The sequence below is a fragment of the Balaenoptera musculus genome, chromosome 17, assembly GCF_009873245.2.
Source record: "Balaenoptera musculus isolate JJ_BM4_2016_0621 chromosome 17, mBalMus1.pri.v3, whole genome shotgun sequence".
Lineage (NCBI taxonomy): Eukaryota > Metazoa > Chordata > Mammalia > Artiodactyla > Balaenopteridae > Balaenoptera > Balaenoptera musculus.
The window spans coordinates 31,093,312-31,109,493 of NC_045801.1; the positions used below are offsets into that span (position 1 = coordinate 31,093,312).

The 16,182-nt window shown below is 38.0% G+C and overlaps 1 protein-coding gene across 5 annotated transcripts in view; it reads right to left on the bottom strand.

Moving 5' to 3' along the window:
* The window catches only part of OXR1 (oxidation resistance 1), a 458,944-nt gene that overhangs the window by 235,495 nt on the left and 207,267 nt on the right, over positions 1–16,182 (bottom strand). For all 5 annotated transcript variants that reach the window (XM_036830011.1, XM_036830008.1, XM_036830010.1 and 2 more), the window contains one exon: positions 3,569–3,765. In XM_036830011.1, coding sequence (XP_036685906.1) covers positions 3,569–3,765 — 197 coding nt within the window. The remainder of the gene's footprint in view (positions 1–3,568; positions 3,766–16,182) is intronic.

The following is a 16,182-nucleotide window of genomic DNA, read 5'->3' on the forward strand; positions in this document are numbered from 1 at the left end:
TATATCTCACACCAATAGAGAACAGCTTTTCCTCTGCTTATATCAAAACAATGAAATTTTATTATACTTCTTATAAGATGGATTGTTTTCCTATAAAAAGTAATGAGTTTATGCCGTGCCATTTTTTTTTTTTTTGCTGCTATAATTGGTTTAACATGTTTCTGTTATCGGGCATAATTAAGGACTTAAATCTATTGTCTATACAAGGAGGCAATCATTTCTATTTCCTAGAGTTCTCTCAACAGGAAGTAGATCCTATACATAAGTGCATGAGGAATAAAAGCTGTGAGATCAAAAGAAATTTCTAGAGAAGCTACTGCAGCCACTCATTAGCCACTAAGAGACATTTAAATAACTCCAAAATTTTCTAGTTCTTTTTTTTAATTTAAAAATTCTTCAATTCCCAGAATGATTACTTAAATATAGTACTGCACTTCATTGCTAAATTTAAATGTAGTAGCAACTTGGCCACAAGAGGGCTCCCAGGTTTTTCCAGTTGTGTGAGCTATAAATTGAGACATTGAAAGATATCTTTAAATGAAAGGGCATATTGGCTGGTGGATGGGTTAGTTGGCATGGTTTCCTTAAGTGAAATTTTCTGGGGATTGCAGTAAAAATATCACTCCACTGTATCACTCACAGAAACTCCTCGGGCTCACCTCTCTAGACGGGGATGGTACCCTTCCGAGTGACATAGAAGGCAGACTCTAAAATGTCACAAGAAGGTTAATTTCATTCGCAGAGTTGGCTATCTCTGGCTCACAGTTTTTTCTTTAATTTCTTTAAGGTTCTATCCCTCATCTAAAAAAATAGAGAGTATAATACTTACAAGAGTTGTGAGGATCAATTGAGAAAGAAGAAAGGAGCTTAACTTGTGCCTAGTATTTGGAATTACCAATAAATGGCAATTATAATTGTTGTTGTATTTATTACCAATACATTTACTAAGGGATACTGAAATAGGCTTGTTTTGTGAAATGATCTTTCAATACAGGTGATTACATGGTTGCTAATATTTCAGCCTTGAAAATGTCTCCAGGTCTATTTTAACATATAGACATGCCACTGACATTGCTTATGAATCAAACTGTTGCAAATCCAAAAATTAAACATTCACTAGTTGTAGGACTATTTAAAATAACTTATAGTTCATCTTTTTGCAATCCAAACTCACCATTTAGAATTCTATTTCTCAGGCGTAGTTGTTTATTTACATTGGCCAAGCTGGGGGTCAATGTTTTACCCTCATTTCTCATCTTTAAGGAATACTGAGTTTATAAGATAAACTTTATTTTCTGAAGGCAAAATACTGTCTTCTTATCCAGTTAATAAATCAGAAAAGCAGTAGATGGTAGTGGATATGTGGGAGGAGAGGTGGGAGGAGAGGACATTGGAAAATGGAGAGAGAAGCAGTTATGTAAATGTCACGGGCTTTTCTAGTTGATTGATTTTTAGAACTCTGCTATCATAAGTTTTAAAAATGGAAATATGTACCTGTCTACACTCTCTTATATCAATTCTCATCATAGCTGACCAATGACATCCTCAAAGAGACCATGCTTGTTGCCTATTAAAAAATAAGACTTTAACATCTTCATCTGGAAAAAAGGAAACCTGAGAGTAGATATAGGAAGAAGATATCAAATGGTAGGAAGGGAAAGCATGGTTTTAGGAGCCAAATCCTGAAATACTACTAGACATACACGGAGGCATCTCTTCAAGTGTGAAGGAAGTAATTTAACCCAAAGACACAGGAGAATGACTGGAAAAAGTCACACAGAAAATTGGTATGGGAATCAGAACTAGAAATCTGATCTGATTACATTTCTAGATAGAGACACTAAAATATCTGAGAAAAAATTCCAAACATCCCATAATGGGGTGGCGGGGTGCTGGATACCAAGAAAAACATGACCCCTTTGATGTAACTTTGGTAAAGCCATTAAACCAACAGTGTCTACTGTTAAGGATTTTGGTGATGAGCAAATCTCTCCAAATGAAATAATAAGCAACACCGAAGCATCCATCTTCTTCCTGGTAGATTGATCTCCCCTACGCATCACCTCTACCATACATACGTTTAGCAACTTTTGTCTCCATTAGACCTAAAACACTGAAAATTGCTATTGTGAGTTAAAAATCAAGGCCAAAGACATGATGAACAAATATTGGTACATAAAAGTTGGTAATTCAACTTATTTGAATTGATTACCTCTAACACTCCAATTAAGTGTTAACGTTCAAAATTACAGGATATTATTCTACCTGGGAAAAAGGGGGCATAATGTCTGCAAGACCCTATCCACAGCCTACTACCCTGTCATACATTGGGATCTGGATGTGATTCAATCTCTCCAATGTGAAGTAAAGTGCAAGGTAAAAACGGACCTACAACATAATTTGTCCTTCCTCAGAACGTAATAATTTTCTATTTTCTTAGTGGCTTTGTTAGTTACAGGCTGACATCAACCACTGTCTCAACAACCTGACAGAACAGGGTCAGCCACTTGAAAGCCTGGAGGGAGAATGAAAAGAGCAAAAACCGAAAACCAAAAACAAAAATGGCGCCTGGCTAAAGACTGGCAAAAATGAAAATAGTAGCACATAAGCTTAAAACTTGGAAAACCATATATATGTAATTTACTTCTCTTAGGCAGGATATAGAAGGTCCTCAGGCCTACTCTCTTACTTAACTTTGCTGAAGGTTTGCAGTATTTTTCCAACTCCATGTGCAGACGGTATGAGATGTCCACATAAACCATCAGAAAGATATACAGTCGGCCCTTGGTATCTGCACGTTCCACATCCACATATTCAACCAACCAAGGACTGAAGATATTTGGGGGGGAAAATCCAGAAAGTTCCAAAAAAACAAAACTTGAATTTTCTGCACATCCAGTACTATTTACATAGCATTTACATTACCTTCGGTATTATAAGTAACCTAGAGATGATTTAAAGTATATGGGAGCGGGCTCCCCTGGTGGTGCAGTAGTTAAGAATCCGCCTGCTAATGCAGGGGACACGGGTTTGAGCCCTGGTCCGGGAAGATCCCACATGCTGCGGAGCAACTTATCCCGTGCGCCACAACTACTGAGCCTGTGCTCTAGAGCCCACGAGCCACAACTACTGAGCCCATGTGCCACAACTCCTGAAGCCCGTGCGCCTAGAGCCCGTGCTCCGCAACAAGAGAAGCCACCGCAATGAGAAGCCCACGCACTGCAACAAAGAGCAGTCCCCGCTCGCCAAAACCAGAGAAAAGCCCACACGCAGCAATGAAGACCCAATGCAGCCAAAAACAATAAATAAAATAAAATAATAAATAAATAAATAAAGTATATGGGAGGATGTGTGTAGGTTATATGCAAATACTACGCCATTTTACATAAGGGACTTGAGCATCCTTGGATTTTGGTGTCCCTGAATGGTCCTGGAACCAATCCCCGTGGATACTGAGGGCGGACTGTACACATTATATAAACAAGGGGCATTTAACCACAGCCCTGCACATTCACTGTGCTGTTTGGATCGACCCCATCTATTCACTTGCATAAATCGTGGTGCTCACCAATGGTGTAGAACCGCTTCAGCTCACTCCTTCGGGAAGGATGCTTCTGGGAATTTGCTGCGTTGTTCTGCTCTTCTTCAATGATGGGCGTCTTGGGTGTGGTGGGTTTACTGGCCTGTGGCATTTGCTTTCCTGCACCAGCCAAAGGGTTGAACCCTGGAGCAGTAATATCCACCGACTGGGACCTTTTCTTCAACCTACAGGTAAAGAATACCACATGCTGTAATTACTGACTCTAGAGAAAGACACACTTTCTTCACATTTATCTCCACCATAATTTCTTTCAACAACTGAGTTATACTCGGCCTTGAAAGAGAACAAGGTATATACAGAAATTACAGACCTTCCCTACAGTATTTTAAATTCTTCAAATATTCTTGAAACTAGTGGGGAAGAAAATCTTCTGTCTAATCATTCTGAAAGGTTTCACTAAAATATATTAAAATGTAAGGTGATAAAAAAAGACCTTTATTTTTTGAATAGCAAATAAAATGTAACTTCAGACAAAGACAATGAATTTGACTATTGCTTGTAGTTTTGAAAGGAGTGTTTTTTAATGCTATAGTAAAACATTAGTTAGAAATAAATAATTTCAACCCAGAAAAGAATAATGAAATGCTTATCTGTATAACTAGAGGCTGCCAGTGCTTTTCTGTTTCATTGGTAACAGCATCTTAGCTGGAAAGATTATAGCGTTTATACTGTTTCTCCAGATACTCTCAATGACAAGAAATGTATTGCTCACTCCTGCATTTTAGAGAGCTGACATCAGGCCTAACATGGAAAGCAAAAGGCCACTTAAGCATGAGAACATTTCTCTTGGTATAAAAATAATGGTAAATGATATGAGGTAAATTCAAATACTTCAAGCTACACAACTTGATATTTGTAATGTAACTGAACCCTAAGCCCAGCTTACTCTGGGCCCTTGGTTCTTCTGGAGGCTAATGTTAAGTGTCATTTTTCAAGTCTTAATTCCCTACAGAAAGCTCGTTGGCAGTTTTCTTTATCAGTTACGGTAGTCACACCTGCCAATTTGGAATTTCCTGAAAGTTTCATACACCTTCACACCTGCAGGTTTTATTCAAGCTTTTCCAGTATATTAGCTTCCACTTTCTGCCCCACGGTCAGACCCTGCTCCTGCTTCTAGACTCGGCTTAGATGTGGTCTCCTCTGGGCAGCTTTCAATGACATAGATCTTGGTGGCCTGACACCATTCTGCATGGGAGGTTATTCATAATGAGCTCTCAATAAGCGTTTATTAAATTGAATTTACCAGAGCAAAAGCTTTGTTAAAGAAATAGAATATATCAATTAGTAGAAGATTCTTTAATGAAAGCAGTGTTTACTCAATTTTAGTCATTTAATTATCACCTGTAGGATATCTGCCATCTTCACATACCACCTATGTTACCTACTTAATATTCATGAAAATTGACTCGCTTTATCCAAATTGCCAACAAATATATTAACAAGTGCTCAACAGCACTAGTCATGAGAAATACAAACTAAGACCACATTGCACTCATGAATAGATCTACCAAAAGGGCTAAAATGTCAAAGACATGGCATGAAGTATGGTGATAAGGAGCAACTGGAATTCTGGGACACTGATGGTGGAGACCACTTTGGGCAAATGCCCGCTTAGCTGAAGGCATGCATCTTTTGACTCACCAATTGTATTCTTAGAATTTATCCTACACAAATATAGGCGTGTTCACCAAAAGACCCAGTTGAGAGTATTCACAGAAGCACTATCTGTAATACACAAATATCAAAAACAGCCCAAATGTCTTACCAACAGTAGAAACGCGTGAGTTATGATGATACTTACATAATGGATTTTATACAGCAATGGAAATGAACAAACTACAATTACTTGCAACAACATGGATGGTTTTCATAATGTTCAGAAAAGGAGACAGATACATAAAGGCACATGCTGTAGGCTTCCATTTATATAAAGTTCAGATAGAAGCAAAACAATCTATGATATTAGAAGTGTGGATAGGATAACTGCTGGGGAGTTATGACATTGATAGAGACATGAAGGGCTTTCTGGGATTCTGGTACTATTTTGTTTCCTGATCTGGGTTCTGGGTACCAGGATGTATTTACTTTGTGAAAATTTAATGGTCTGTGGTTTTTGCATCTTTTCTGAGTATACCATATACTCCAATAAAAAGTCTCCATCTGAAACTGACTGAATTTTTAACTTATTCATTTACAATGAAGATTACATATAGTTACTGAAGGCTGCTTGCTCCAAAAAGGTGACAGTAGAAAGAAACAGAATGAAAGTCTTGGCCTCTAGCCTCCCAAAGATGGCCAGAGTAGAGTGAATCTAAAGAAGGATCCTTTCCTCGCTGGGGATGGCTATTCCCTATCCCCATCCCCCTGCTTTTCATGAACTGAAAGGGACTATTCATTCATTCCTTGAATGGCTACCGTGCACCAGGTACTCTACTGGGTACCACGGATACACAGTGAGCAAAAGAGGCAAAATACCTGCCATCATGGAATCCTCATTCTTATAGAGGGAGACAAGTAATAAGCAAAGAAAGAAACCAATATATAACAAATCAGGCGGCAAAAAGTACTGTGGATTAAAATAAAGCAGAGTAAAAGGGATAGCGGACAGAGGTGTACATGCATACTATCATATAAAGGAGAGCCAAGGTAGTGCTCTCACACCATCAGACTTTTGAGAAGAGACCTGAAAGAAGGAGCCATGAGCATACTTGGGGAGCAGCATTTTAGCAAATGGGGAACCCGTTTTTTTTTGTGTTAGAGGAACAAAGTGGCTGGAACAGAAAAAGGGAGGGGAAGAGAAACAGGAGATGAGGTCAACAAGATGGCGCTGGGGAGCAGGGGAAAAAGGACAGATTATACAGAGCTTCAAGGTCATTCAAGAATGAGGCCAGGAGAGGATGTGAGCAAAGGAGAAATGGCACGATGACTGTATTTTAAAAGAATCACTTTGGTTGCTTTGTTGAAATTAGGTTGAAGGCTGTATTTCCAACTTAAGCAAACTGCATGCAATGTCCTTCAAGGAATCACCACCAAAAATCACCTACAACATACAAATCAACATACAACCAAGTATGTCGTAATGTACAGCATACTTAAGGAAACAAGGGTTTACTTTGTACAGGGTTGTGTATTTATTAATGCCTTGGTCTTCCAATAACATCATTCTTGTCTTAGTCTGGAGTTTGTAGACTGGAACTAAAAGTTAAGGGAGTACTATTTGCAGCTCAAGAAGGCATTAAGATTAACAAGAAGTTAAGAAATAAGCTGGGGGTCACCAAAGCAGCAATGTTAATTTGTCCCAACGTGGCTTTCCGAAAACTGCACTTAGACACAAAGACTTAGACTATACTAAAAATATTACACTGAACCCTACAAACTCTAAGAAATCACCAATATTTAACCATATTCACTTACAAAAAGGTTAATTTTCTAGAGTTCATCCTATAAACTTTATTTCAAAATTAAATTTGAGTTTCAGTATAAAGCAAGTTTTCTGGGGGGAGAGGGGTGCAGAGGAGTAGGGATTGAAAGGAAAAGTGCTAAATTTTACTGAAAGAAATTCAACCGCTCTCTAGTTCTCAACAAAGATTATTTTCAAAATGTAAATGTGACAAGTTTTATTTCCAATTCACATAGCAGATTATTTCATCACCAGAAATTGTTTATATCTTATGTTGGTCTGTTTTAGAATTGATCAGAGTTACTAAATTTATGTGTCCCATTGGAGGATATCAACAATGGATCTTATGTTTGATAAAGGGCTAGATACTATAAGTAATGAAGTTCTCCAACACTTCAAACACCTAAGTGTCCCACAACTCCTTTTACAGCCTCTTTGGAATGAACAAAGGACAAAGGCAAGCAGCCAGTAGCCTTTCTGTATTTTCCCTCTTCTTTCTGCCCTTCCCCAACAGACACTCTTTCCAATCAAGACTTGAAAGGTATCATGTTTTCATGTTGTTGCTGGAGTCTGGAATACTGCTAGTAGCTTTGTGGGCTTGCTTAAGAAAAGACTGCCATTTGCACGATCTTAGAAAGCAGAACTGTGTGGGTAATTGAATTACTCCTTTAAGGATTCTAAAAATGACTACTGTGGTTGACAAGGAAACCTGCTAAATGCTACCTTCAGTTTCCAAATTTCATGAAAGGGGAAGTCTTTTTACATTTTTAACAATGTTCTTAATTAAATGTGTTAAACAAATGTAAATATAGCATAATGGTCTATGTAGTTGTACATGAGATAAAATACCCATTGATGATAAATGAAGCACTACAAATAGAGACAAAAATAATCCCTTAATAGGCACCGAAAGGATCTTTGTTTAATGTGCTTTGCATTTCCAAAGGAAAATAAGTGTCGACATCTTAGATGGGGAAAAGGAAATGAATAGAAGGAGCCATCCCTCTTGGCATGGCTCTGATAGGCAGACCATCTGGTGTTTCATAATCTTTGTCTTTTCTTGTTCCTCTGTTCTTGAACAAAAAAGAACTATTCCTACTCCTCCAAACATATATCCCACTACCTCCTTTCAGCATGGGAACAATGTTGGACACTTCTCTGAGACTCAGTTTCCTCATCTATAAAATGGGGATAAAACATACCCAGGAAGGTTCTGAGAATTAAGTCAACATCCTGTAGGAAAGTACCTAGCATAGCACCTGTACAGGATGCAAGTTCCAATCTCTTTATGATGATGTAAGGGGATATAATTTTGTTCAAACTTCTATGAATGCTGAGGAAATTATATCAGTTTCTTAGGATCCTTCCCTGCTGCACAACTTTAAACATTGAGCCTATAGGGATTACATTACATTCTGTAGGGGGCTTCACCTTTTCTGGAGTGTGGATTTTGGTGAAGGAGTGGAAGATAACAAGAGAAGACACGTTAAATGGGAGTCCTTTGGGTGGTGTGTAATATGATATTTTTCCTGTGAGAGCCCCCAAATCTTTTGGAAAACAACTGAATCCATTGGATAGTTCAATTGAGTTATACATATTTTTAATCTGTGTGGAGTGGACCTAAATTAGCAAACTCGTAAGCAGAGGTAGAGACCAGGGAATCAGGAGGAAGTAAGGACAAGCACTAGAAAGCAAGTGTGAGGAGGGTTTTTGCCTCTCCTACTCTGTAAAAATAGGGTTCATGACGATTTCAACCAGTTCTCCAAGGAGCAGGAGAAGCCCTGTAGGCGGATGATGAAAGGTGAGGTCACAGGAACTAGAGAAAAAAAAGGAATGGCAGAAAACTTTCAATTCCAACCAATTTAAACAGAATTAATCTCATAGTCATCAGCTACATTTTTTTCTTGCCTAACTTATTTCGACTTTACCAGAAACATAAGAAATCTTCCACTCATTTTCAAAATCACGGAGTAGAATACATGAATCTTCCGGCTTAAAGGATTTAATGGACATCTGGAGCCCAGGACTTGTGCCGACAGTGAGTGAATGTGGCTTTAAGCTGCTCACCACACAGGACTTCTCCCCAAGATGTGGGTCAATCCTCTATTTCAATGGCTTTCACCATGGAGAAGCTTTCTCTAAGCATGTTCACATTTAGATGTTTATTACTCTGGTTTATTACCTGTCATACTCTTTTGGTCTTACCTTCCCTTTCCCTCTCACATTGTGGGAATTTTCACCTTCCCACTATCTCCACCCTTCAATCATCTTCCCTCCAAGTCATAGCTAAGCAATGCTTTTCATCTTTCTTTGCCTGTCATGCTCTGCATCTTTTAACAGTTTTGTTAACTTGTTTGAATACTGCATAATAGAACTCTACCTTAAGCCTAAACTAAACCCTGGTATGACTTAAATACATAAGAAAAAAAAAATTCATTTAACTTGAGTTCTTAACCGGAATTACTTCTCCCATCAAGTGAATTTAAATCGTACATTTATTATAACTAATTGGATATGTTCCTGAGCTCTGTAGCTATCTGGGGAAAAAATGAACCTTCTATTAATCATTTACTATATATTATTAGGATGCCCATAGCAATAATAGCAACAGTTGGGAAAATCTACTACAGTATAAGGGGAATATTCCCTAGGGCATACGAAAAGTTTGGTTGGGAGGCTAAAAATTAGGGAAGCTGGAATCCAACCAGGACATTTTGACCAAAAAGCCATACTTTAGAATTACGAGACAGAGATAAATTTCAGCTCTGACACTCATCAGTCATGTGACTTTGGACAAGAACTTGGACTGCCTGGGTCTCTACTTTCTTACCCACAATGGTGGCATTCATGCTATCTGCCTACTTGACCCAAGAGAGTTACTGTGAACAGAAAATGCGTTAATTTCAATGAAAGTACTTCGTAAAATTCCACAGAACTCTGCAGTACCAGTAGCAGCTATACGAATTCCCTCTTTGCCCCATTTATTTGTTGTATACTTACACAAATGTACATGTACACATACATACGTGGATGCATGTGAATGGCTATGCCCCAAAGACTCAATGCTTGTAGTCCTTTCCAGTAATTTCCAACCAGAAGACCATCTGTGATTTGCACAACTCATTACTGTTAGCAAAGCTGTCTCCTTGCTTCCTAAAAGAGCTAATGTAAGGATATTTTTTAAAGTAGTAAAGCTGCTGAGAATGTAGATTTTCAAAGTTGGATACTGTGTGCTGCAAAAATGTCAAGTCACTCAAAAAGAGCTTTTGAGAGTGAATGCCTAAAGAATTTTCACGCTGCAAAATTAAGGGCTTTTGTTACCCCTGCTGTAAAGTCTGACTAAAAATCAGCAGTTAAAAACAAAACACAAAACCATCAAAAAACAAGCATATTCAGAAGTCCAAGCTATAGAAATGACAGATTGGAAACCTATGCGTTAAAACAAGAAAACAATCCCTTGGGGTATGGGGTATGCCAATTACAGCCTCCTCTATAATTGCTGTGGCCAATCTATTCTTCGTGTTCCTAAACACAAGGATTGAGACAGAAAATATCATTAACATGGGATCAGGAATTATACAGTCTTCTTTTACAATTCCAAACCAATGCAAAAAGTTTCAACAGAATTATCATTTGGGAGTACAAACTGGTATTGGAACAGTTAATGGGACACCAAAACTAGAGACCTTGTTATAATAAGATGTTTCTAGCCCTGTATTCATTCTAAGAGATTTATACTTTCCTATCTTGGAGATTCAGAGCACAGAAAATTCAAGAATTGAGCCACAGGTGCAATGATATGTAGAAATGGTTTGCTAGAAATTCTCTTGTTAAATGCAATTGAATTCACCTCTGTGAAGAGCAAGGCCAGGGTACATAATATCAACCATATAGAAGCATACATGAATTCATTACTATCATACCTAATTTTGTAACAAAAATACTAGAAATTAAATCCAAAACCAATCTGCCTCTACAGAGTTCAATAAATCCTAATGTAAAAGGTTAGCCATTCTTATTGACCTTTCATGAAAAAGACATCCAAGTCCTTGAAGTTTGCCAGCTGGTTTATTTATATCCCCATGCTTATGCCAGCCCAGAGAAAAGAGGTTGGAGAGAAGCATTTTTCATCAGGAATACTCACCACCAGATCAACTGAATTCCTGCATTCACAGAAATTCAGTCTGTTCACCATTTCATTCCTAGGACTTAGCAAAGTTCTTGGCATATAGAAGGCACGTCATAAATAGTTAAATGAATGAGTGGTTTCATCATGGGAAAAAGCCACAAGAGATAACACAAAAATGCAAGCAAGTTCATGTATAAAATCCATGAAAACAAACTAAGAGAATAAGTAACTTTGGTCAGTTTGGGAGCAGATATAATAATGAATTTAGTACATTCACGTAGTATAGCCTCTTTCCCATCCGATCATGGTAATGTTTTGAAGCTTAGACAAAGGAAATTATTCCACCTCCATTATCAGTAGTATGATAAATCTGAACAGTATTTCACTTCTTTTTTCACTAAATTCAGCTTTGTAATTTCTAAAAATACACTCTGTAGTCTTGATAAATTGACAGCCCCATGCAAAAAATTTCAGTGGTGGCATGAAGAAGTGAAAAGAGCAAGGACTCTGGAATCAAAAACTGGGGTTCAAGTTCAGGATCTACTGTTTTAAAGTAATCTAATATTAAATAATTTTATTGATTTGAAAGTTCTACTTTATATTTTTGATCACTCATTAAGAATTTTGCATATTATCTTTCTACTATTAAGTTTCCAAAAATTAAGTCAATAGTAGTAAAATTTTATGTTTTCCCTTCCATGTACTTTCCAATTATACCATTATATTGTAAGCATTCACTTTGAAATTACACAGATTTCCAATTTATTTCAGTTTTTGCCTTGGAACTTCAAAGCCTTTCGACTGGAAAATCCTGACAGTAGAAACACATTATGCAAATCCAAAGATTAGGGCTTGAAGGATTTGGAAGTCAAATTCTTGTAAACGTTCAACAGTCTTCTGTAATAACTCCTAGAGATGGAATTTAATTTTATTACCTTTGATGAAATGATTTGTAACATGCTATTGCCACATCGATTGCATTCTGTTTATTCATCTTAGGAAGAAGGAAATCAGAATAAATAAGACTATTTTAAGACTTTAGACTTCTATCCAACATTGCTGATTAAAGGAATCTATTTTTAACAGGGCCTATTACAAACTATCGTATAAAGCATATGTAGTTTTGCTTACGCACAACATAAGGCAACTCCAAATTTAATCAAGATAGCTTCTGCAGGTAACAATAATCTGGGCCAAAGCACAATGGTTTATAGTTAAAATGCCAATGTAGTACAAAAATCTCCCATCTTAATTTCCCCAAATGAATACATGAGAAACAGGAAAAGAAGTTCAAAAATATAGGTCTCTTATTTACATATTAATTCAGGAGCTTGGTGGAAAACATCACTTCATTTAATCCATTGTTTCTTTACCTCTTTAAACCAACCCATCCTATTGTCATCCTAAATATTTTCAAATGAAAATGATGCCTTGTTGTTTTTAAGTGTAAGATTGCATTATTGAGGGTATTCCTAACTGTCCTATGTAGACTCCAATTAGCTATCCTAGAATAGGGCAACCATGTGCCCTCTCCCAGTTTGAAGATCACTGGGGAACCTGTTATAGTTTTCTTCTGTTCAGATAATGGTCGTTTAACACATGAGGTCTATGAAGTGAGCCCCCAATGCAGCAAAGTTGGATTTCAGACTTTCTTCAGATAAACATACTATAAAATGTTTAAAATTACATTAAAGAAGTCACTGTCTTCTTCCCAATGGCAACTCTATAAACCTACATTTATCTTTCCCTATTATTTAAAACATTTTTCCTGTTACAGAAAAGGGTATGGTCCTCCTCTTGTTAAAGCTAACCTCTCCATGTGTTCTCTGAATCCAACAGCATCCTCTCTCTATACCTGAGGTTTTAATGTACTAACTACTCTCTTCCCTCTGTAAATCCTGAACCAACTGAGAAATAAAGACAGGAGTCAAGGACTCCATTACAAGCTGGCAGCTTGGAGAAGCAGTATCCCGGTGAGGCTGCTCCATGTTCAGAGAACATCACAAAGATGCTGTGGGTACCACATCCCAAAGAGAGAAGGCAGAGGAGGTGGGGCCAGACCTCTGCAGTCCTTTTCACAGTTTGAGAAGTTGCTCTTCTTCCTTTGGAGAGGCATAGATACAGAGAGCCAAAGGTCTCTTCTAAATCCTTCAGAAAGGAAGGAAGTTTCTATTTTACACACACAGGAAGGGATGCAGGCAAGGCAGATGACGTTCCTCCTACATCACTTTCTCAACTTTACTCCTAGGTTATCTGCTTCCAACCTGGTCATGAATCTCCCCCTCTTTGCTAAACCATTCCCACCAGCATTCAACCAGGTGCTAAAATCTCTCATCCCTTCAAGAAGCTGTTTTCTTCCTAAGGCTACCATCCCATTTCTTGACTTCCCTTCTCTGTTCCACAGCACTCGGCTTCATCTCTTCATCACTGCACAACCCTCTCCAATACCACTCTCACAAAACAACTCATTTAGGTTTTCAATCATTTCAAGCAGTCAAAAGTTACTTTTTTTGGTTTTCATCTCTTTTTTAGTCTTTTAGTCACAGGATGTGTTTGTAGAGGTGGATGGCACAAAGGGTAAGACTCTGGAGTTAGAAGCCTGCGTCCAAAATTTGGGCAAATTGCTTAATCTCTCTACAGTTTACTCACTTGTAAAATGAGTTTAATAACTGTACTTACCTTGAAGGGTTATTAAAAGGATAATATAACATCATCCATATAAATATTCAGCATGATATGCACTGGTACATATAAGTCCTCAACTTTTTTTTAACGGCCCCTCTGTGTTGAAACATCCTAGCTTAGAGCCCCTGACACACAATACTTCTAATATTCCTTTTTTTTCACTATTCCTTAAAGAGTTCCTTTTTTTCCCTTTCAACCCTAAATTCTGGAATATCCAGGGGCCTAACAGAGCTGGGCCTCCCTTCGCTTAACGTTCACTATCTCCCTAGATGTTCTCATTCATTCCCTTGGGAAGAAATATTTATATGCTGAAAACTCCCACATTTACACCTCCAGCTCAAACTTTCCCCAGAACAGCAAACTTAAATATACAACTAGCTACTTGGCATTATCGATTACCTGCGGCACATCTTAAACTCACCATGTCCCTAAACAAATTGTTGATTCCTAAATTTGCCTCAACCTTCCTTCCTGTCTTCTCCATCTTTGCAAATGGCACCAACACCTACAGTTATTCAAGCCGGAAAACTGGAAGTTATATTTGTTCCCTTCCTTTGCAACACTCTCCAATTCTAATTCATCAACACATTCTCTCTATTCTGCCTTCCCGAATTATACCTTCAGCCTCTCCACTTCTCTCCATCTCCACTCCCACCTCCCTAGTCACCAGCCCTCTGGATTATTGCCACAGCCTCCATATTGGTCCCCCTGTTAGACTTTCCTTTTTTCCTACCTATTCTTGCAGCAGCCATAACAAGCATTTAAGCCTAAAGGAGATAGGCTATTCTCTTGCTCCAAAGAACTGAACGGCTCCCCAGTGTGATCTGATGAATTTCTCAACTGCTTTCCATGGTCCGTAAGTCCCTGCATCTCTCCATCTCCTACTTCATCTTGGGCTATTCTTCTTGCTCATGTGCCAGTCCCCTTGGTGTCCTTCAAGGTTCTCAAACACGCCAAGCTCTTTCCTTCCTCAGGGCCTTTGCACATGCTACTTCCTATGACTCTTTTGATTTGCTGGTTGCTTCTCATTTTTTAACTCTCCTCAGAAACCCCATCTCCCATGATTCTAAGTAGGTTGTCTCTCATCTCCTACCTCCCAGCCCCACTCAAGCTGTGCTTTAGCGCTCTGCTCATCTGCTTCTCAGGGTATTTATCATCAAGTCTAATGATACATTTGATCCTGTTTACTTTTCTCTCTTCTGTCTCTCTCACTTTGCTGTTCACTCTGGTGGGCCTGGAAGCACATCTCCTTTATCCATCTACCACGTGCCTTGCACAGTATGTGCACATCAAAAATATTTACTACACGAATAAGTGAATCGATGAAGAAATAAGTAAATAATTCCTCTGCATAAATTCCAGACATGTCTTTACTCAGAAGACTTACAGGGCATGAGGTTATGTTTATTCTCTCCCTCTTCTTTCATTTTTAGTTTGGACCAGTCACAATGTCCCAAATCTTTCTTAAGAAATTACTGTCACATCTCTTTGGTTAGAAAACCACAATATTCATAACAGTTGTGTGAAAAGAGAGCTGTCTCCAGATCTATGAGAAGGACTAATTTCAAAGGCTGAAAATTATGGTTGAATGCATCATCTAAGAAATAGGTTTGGGCTAGAAGACCCTTTAAAACATGTGTTGATATAGTGGCATTATGCTAATGGGCATTTCATTCCTGTATTTTCCAGGCATCATATTTCTGCAGGTAGTAAATTACATTAGGAGAAAAACCAAATGGAGATTGAATGCACAGAAGCAAAATATTACATATTAACAAGCCAGGAAGAAAAGGGCAGTAGAAAAAAATATATCCATATATGTTAATGTCTAATTACATTAAAGACTGATAGAAATACCTACATAACTCTATTTAAAATAGTATATTCAGTCAATCATTGTTAAAGAATAAGAAATAAAATCTGATGATGGCAAAAAGTAGCAATCTATACTTAATTGTAGATTGTAGAACTCAGGGAAGCTGAGTTCAACCACTTGATTTCACAGTGGCATTACTGGAACCAATATTTCTTGAGCTCATGCTATATATTAAGTAAATGACCAATTACTGCCTTTAATCTGTACACTATAAGCTACCTGAGGTCAGGGATTGTCTTATTTATATTTGAACCACCAGTGCCCTGTATCCTGCCGGGCACACAGTAGTCACCATTAAAGGCTTGACATCACCTAAGGATAAACCGAATAACCAGGTACATACAAGTACCCCAGGAAAGACCGCCTTGGAGTCTTCTTATGAACTCTTAGTTGCTTTACATCACAAACCTGGTAATGGCCACACAGTGCTGTGCTGAGCACCTATTCAGAATAGTGCTCTCGACTAGATTCTGCCGTAACTAGGACTAAAC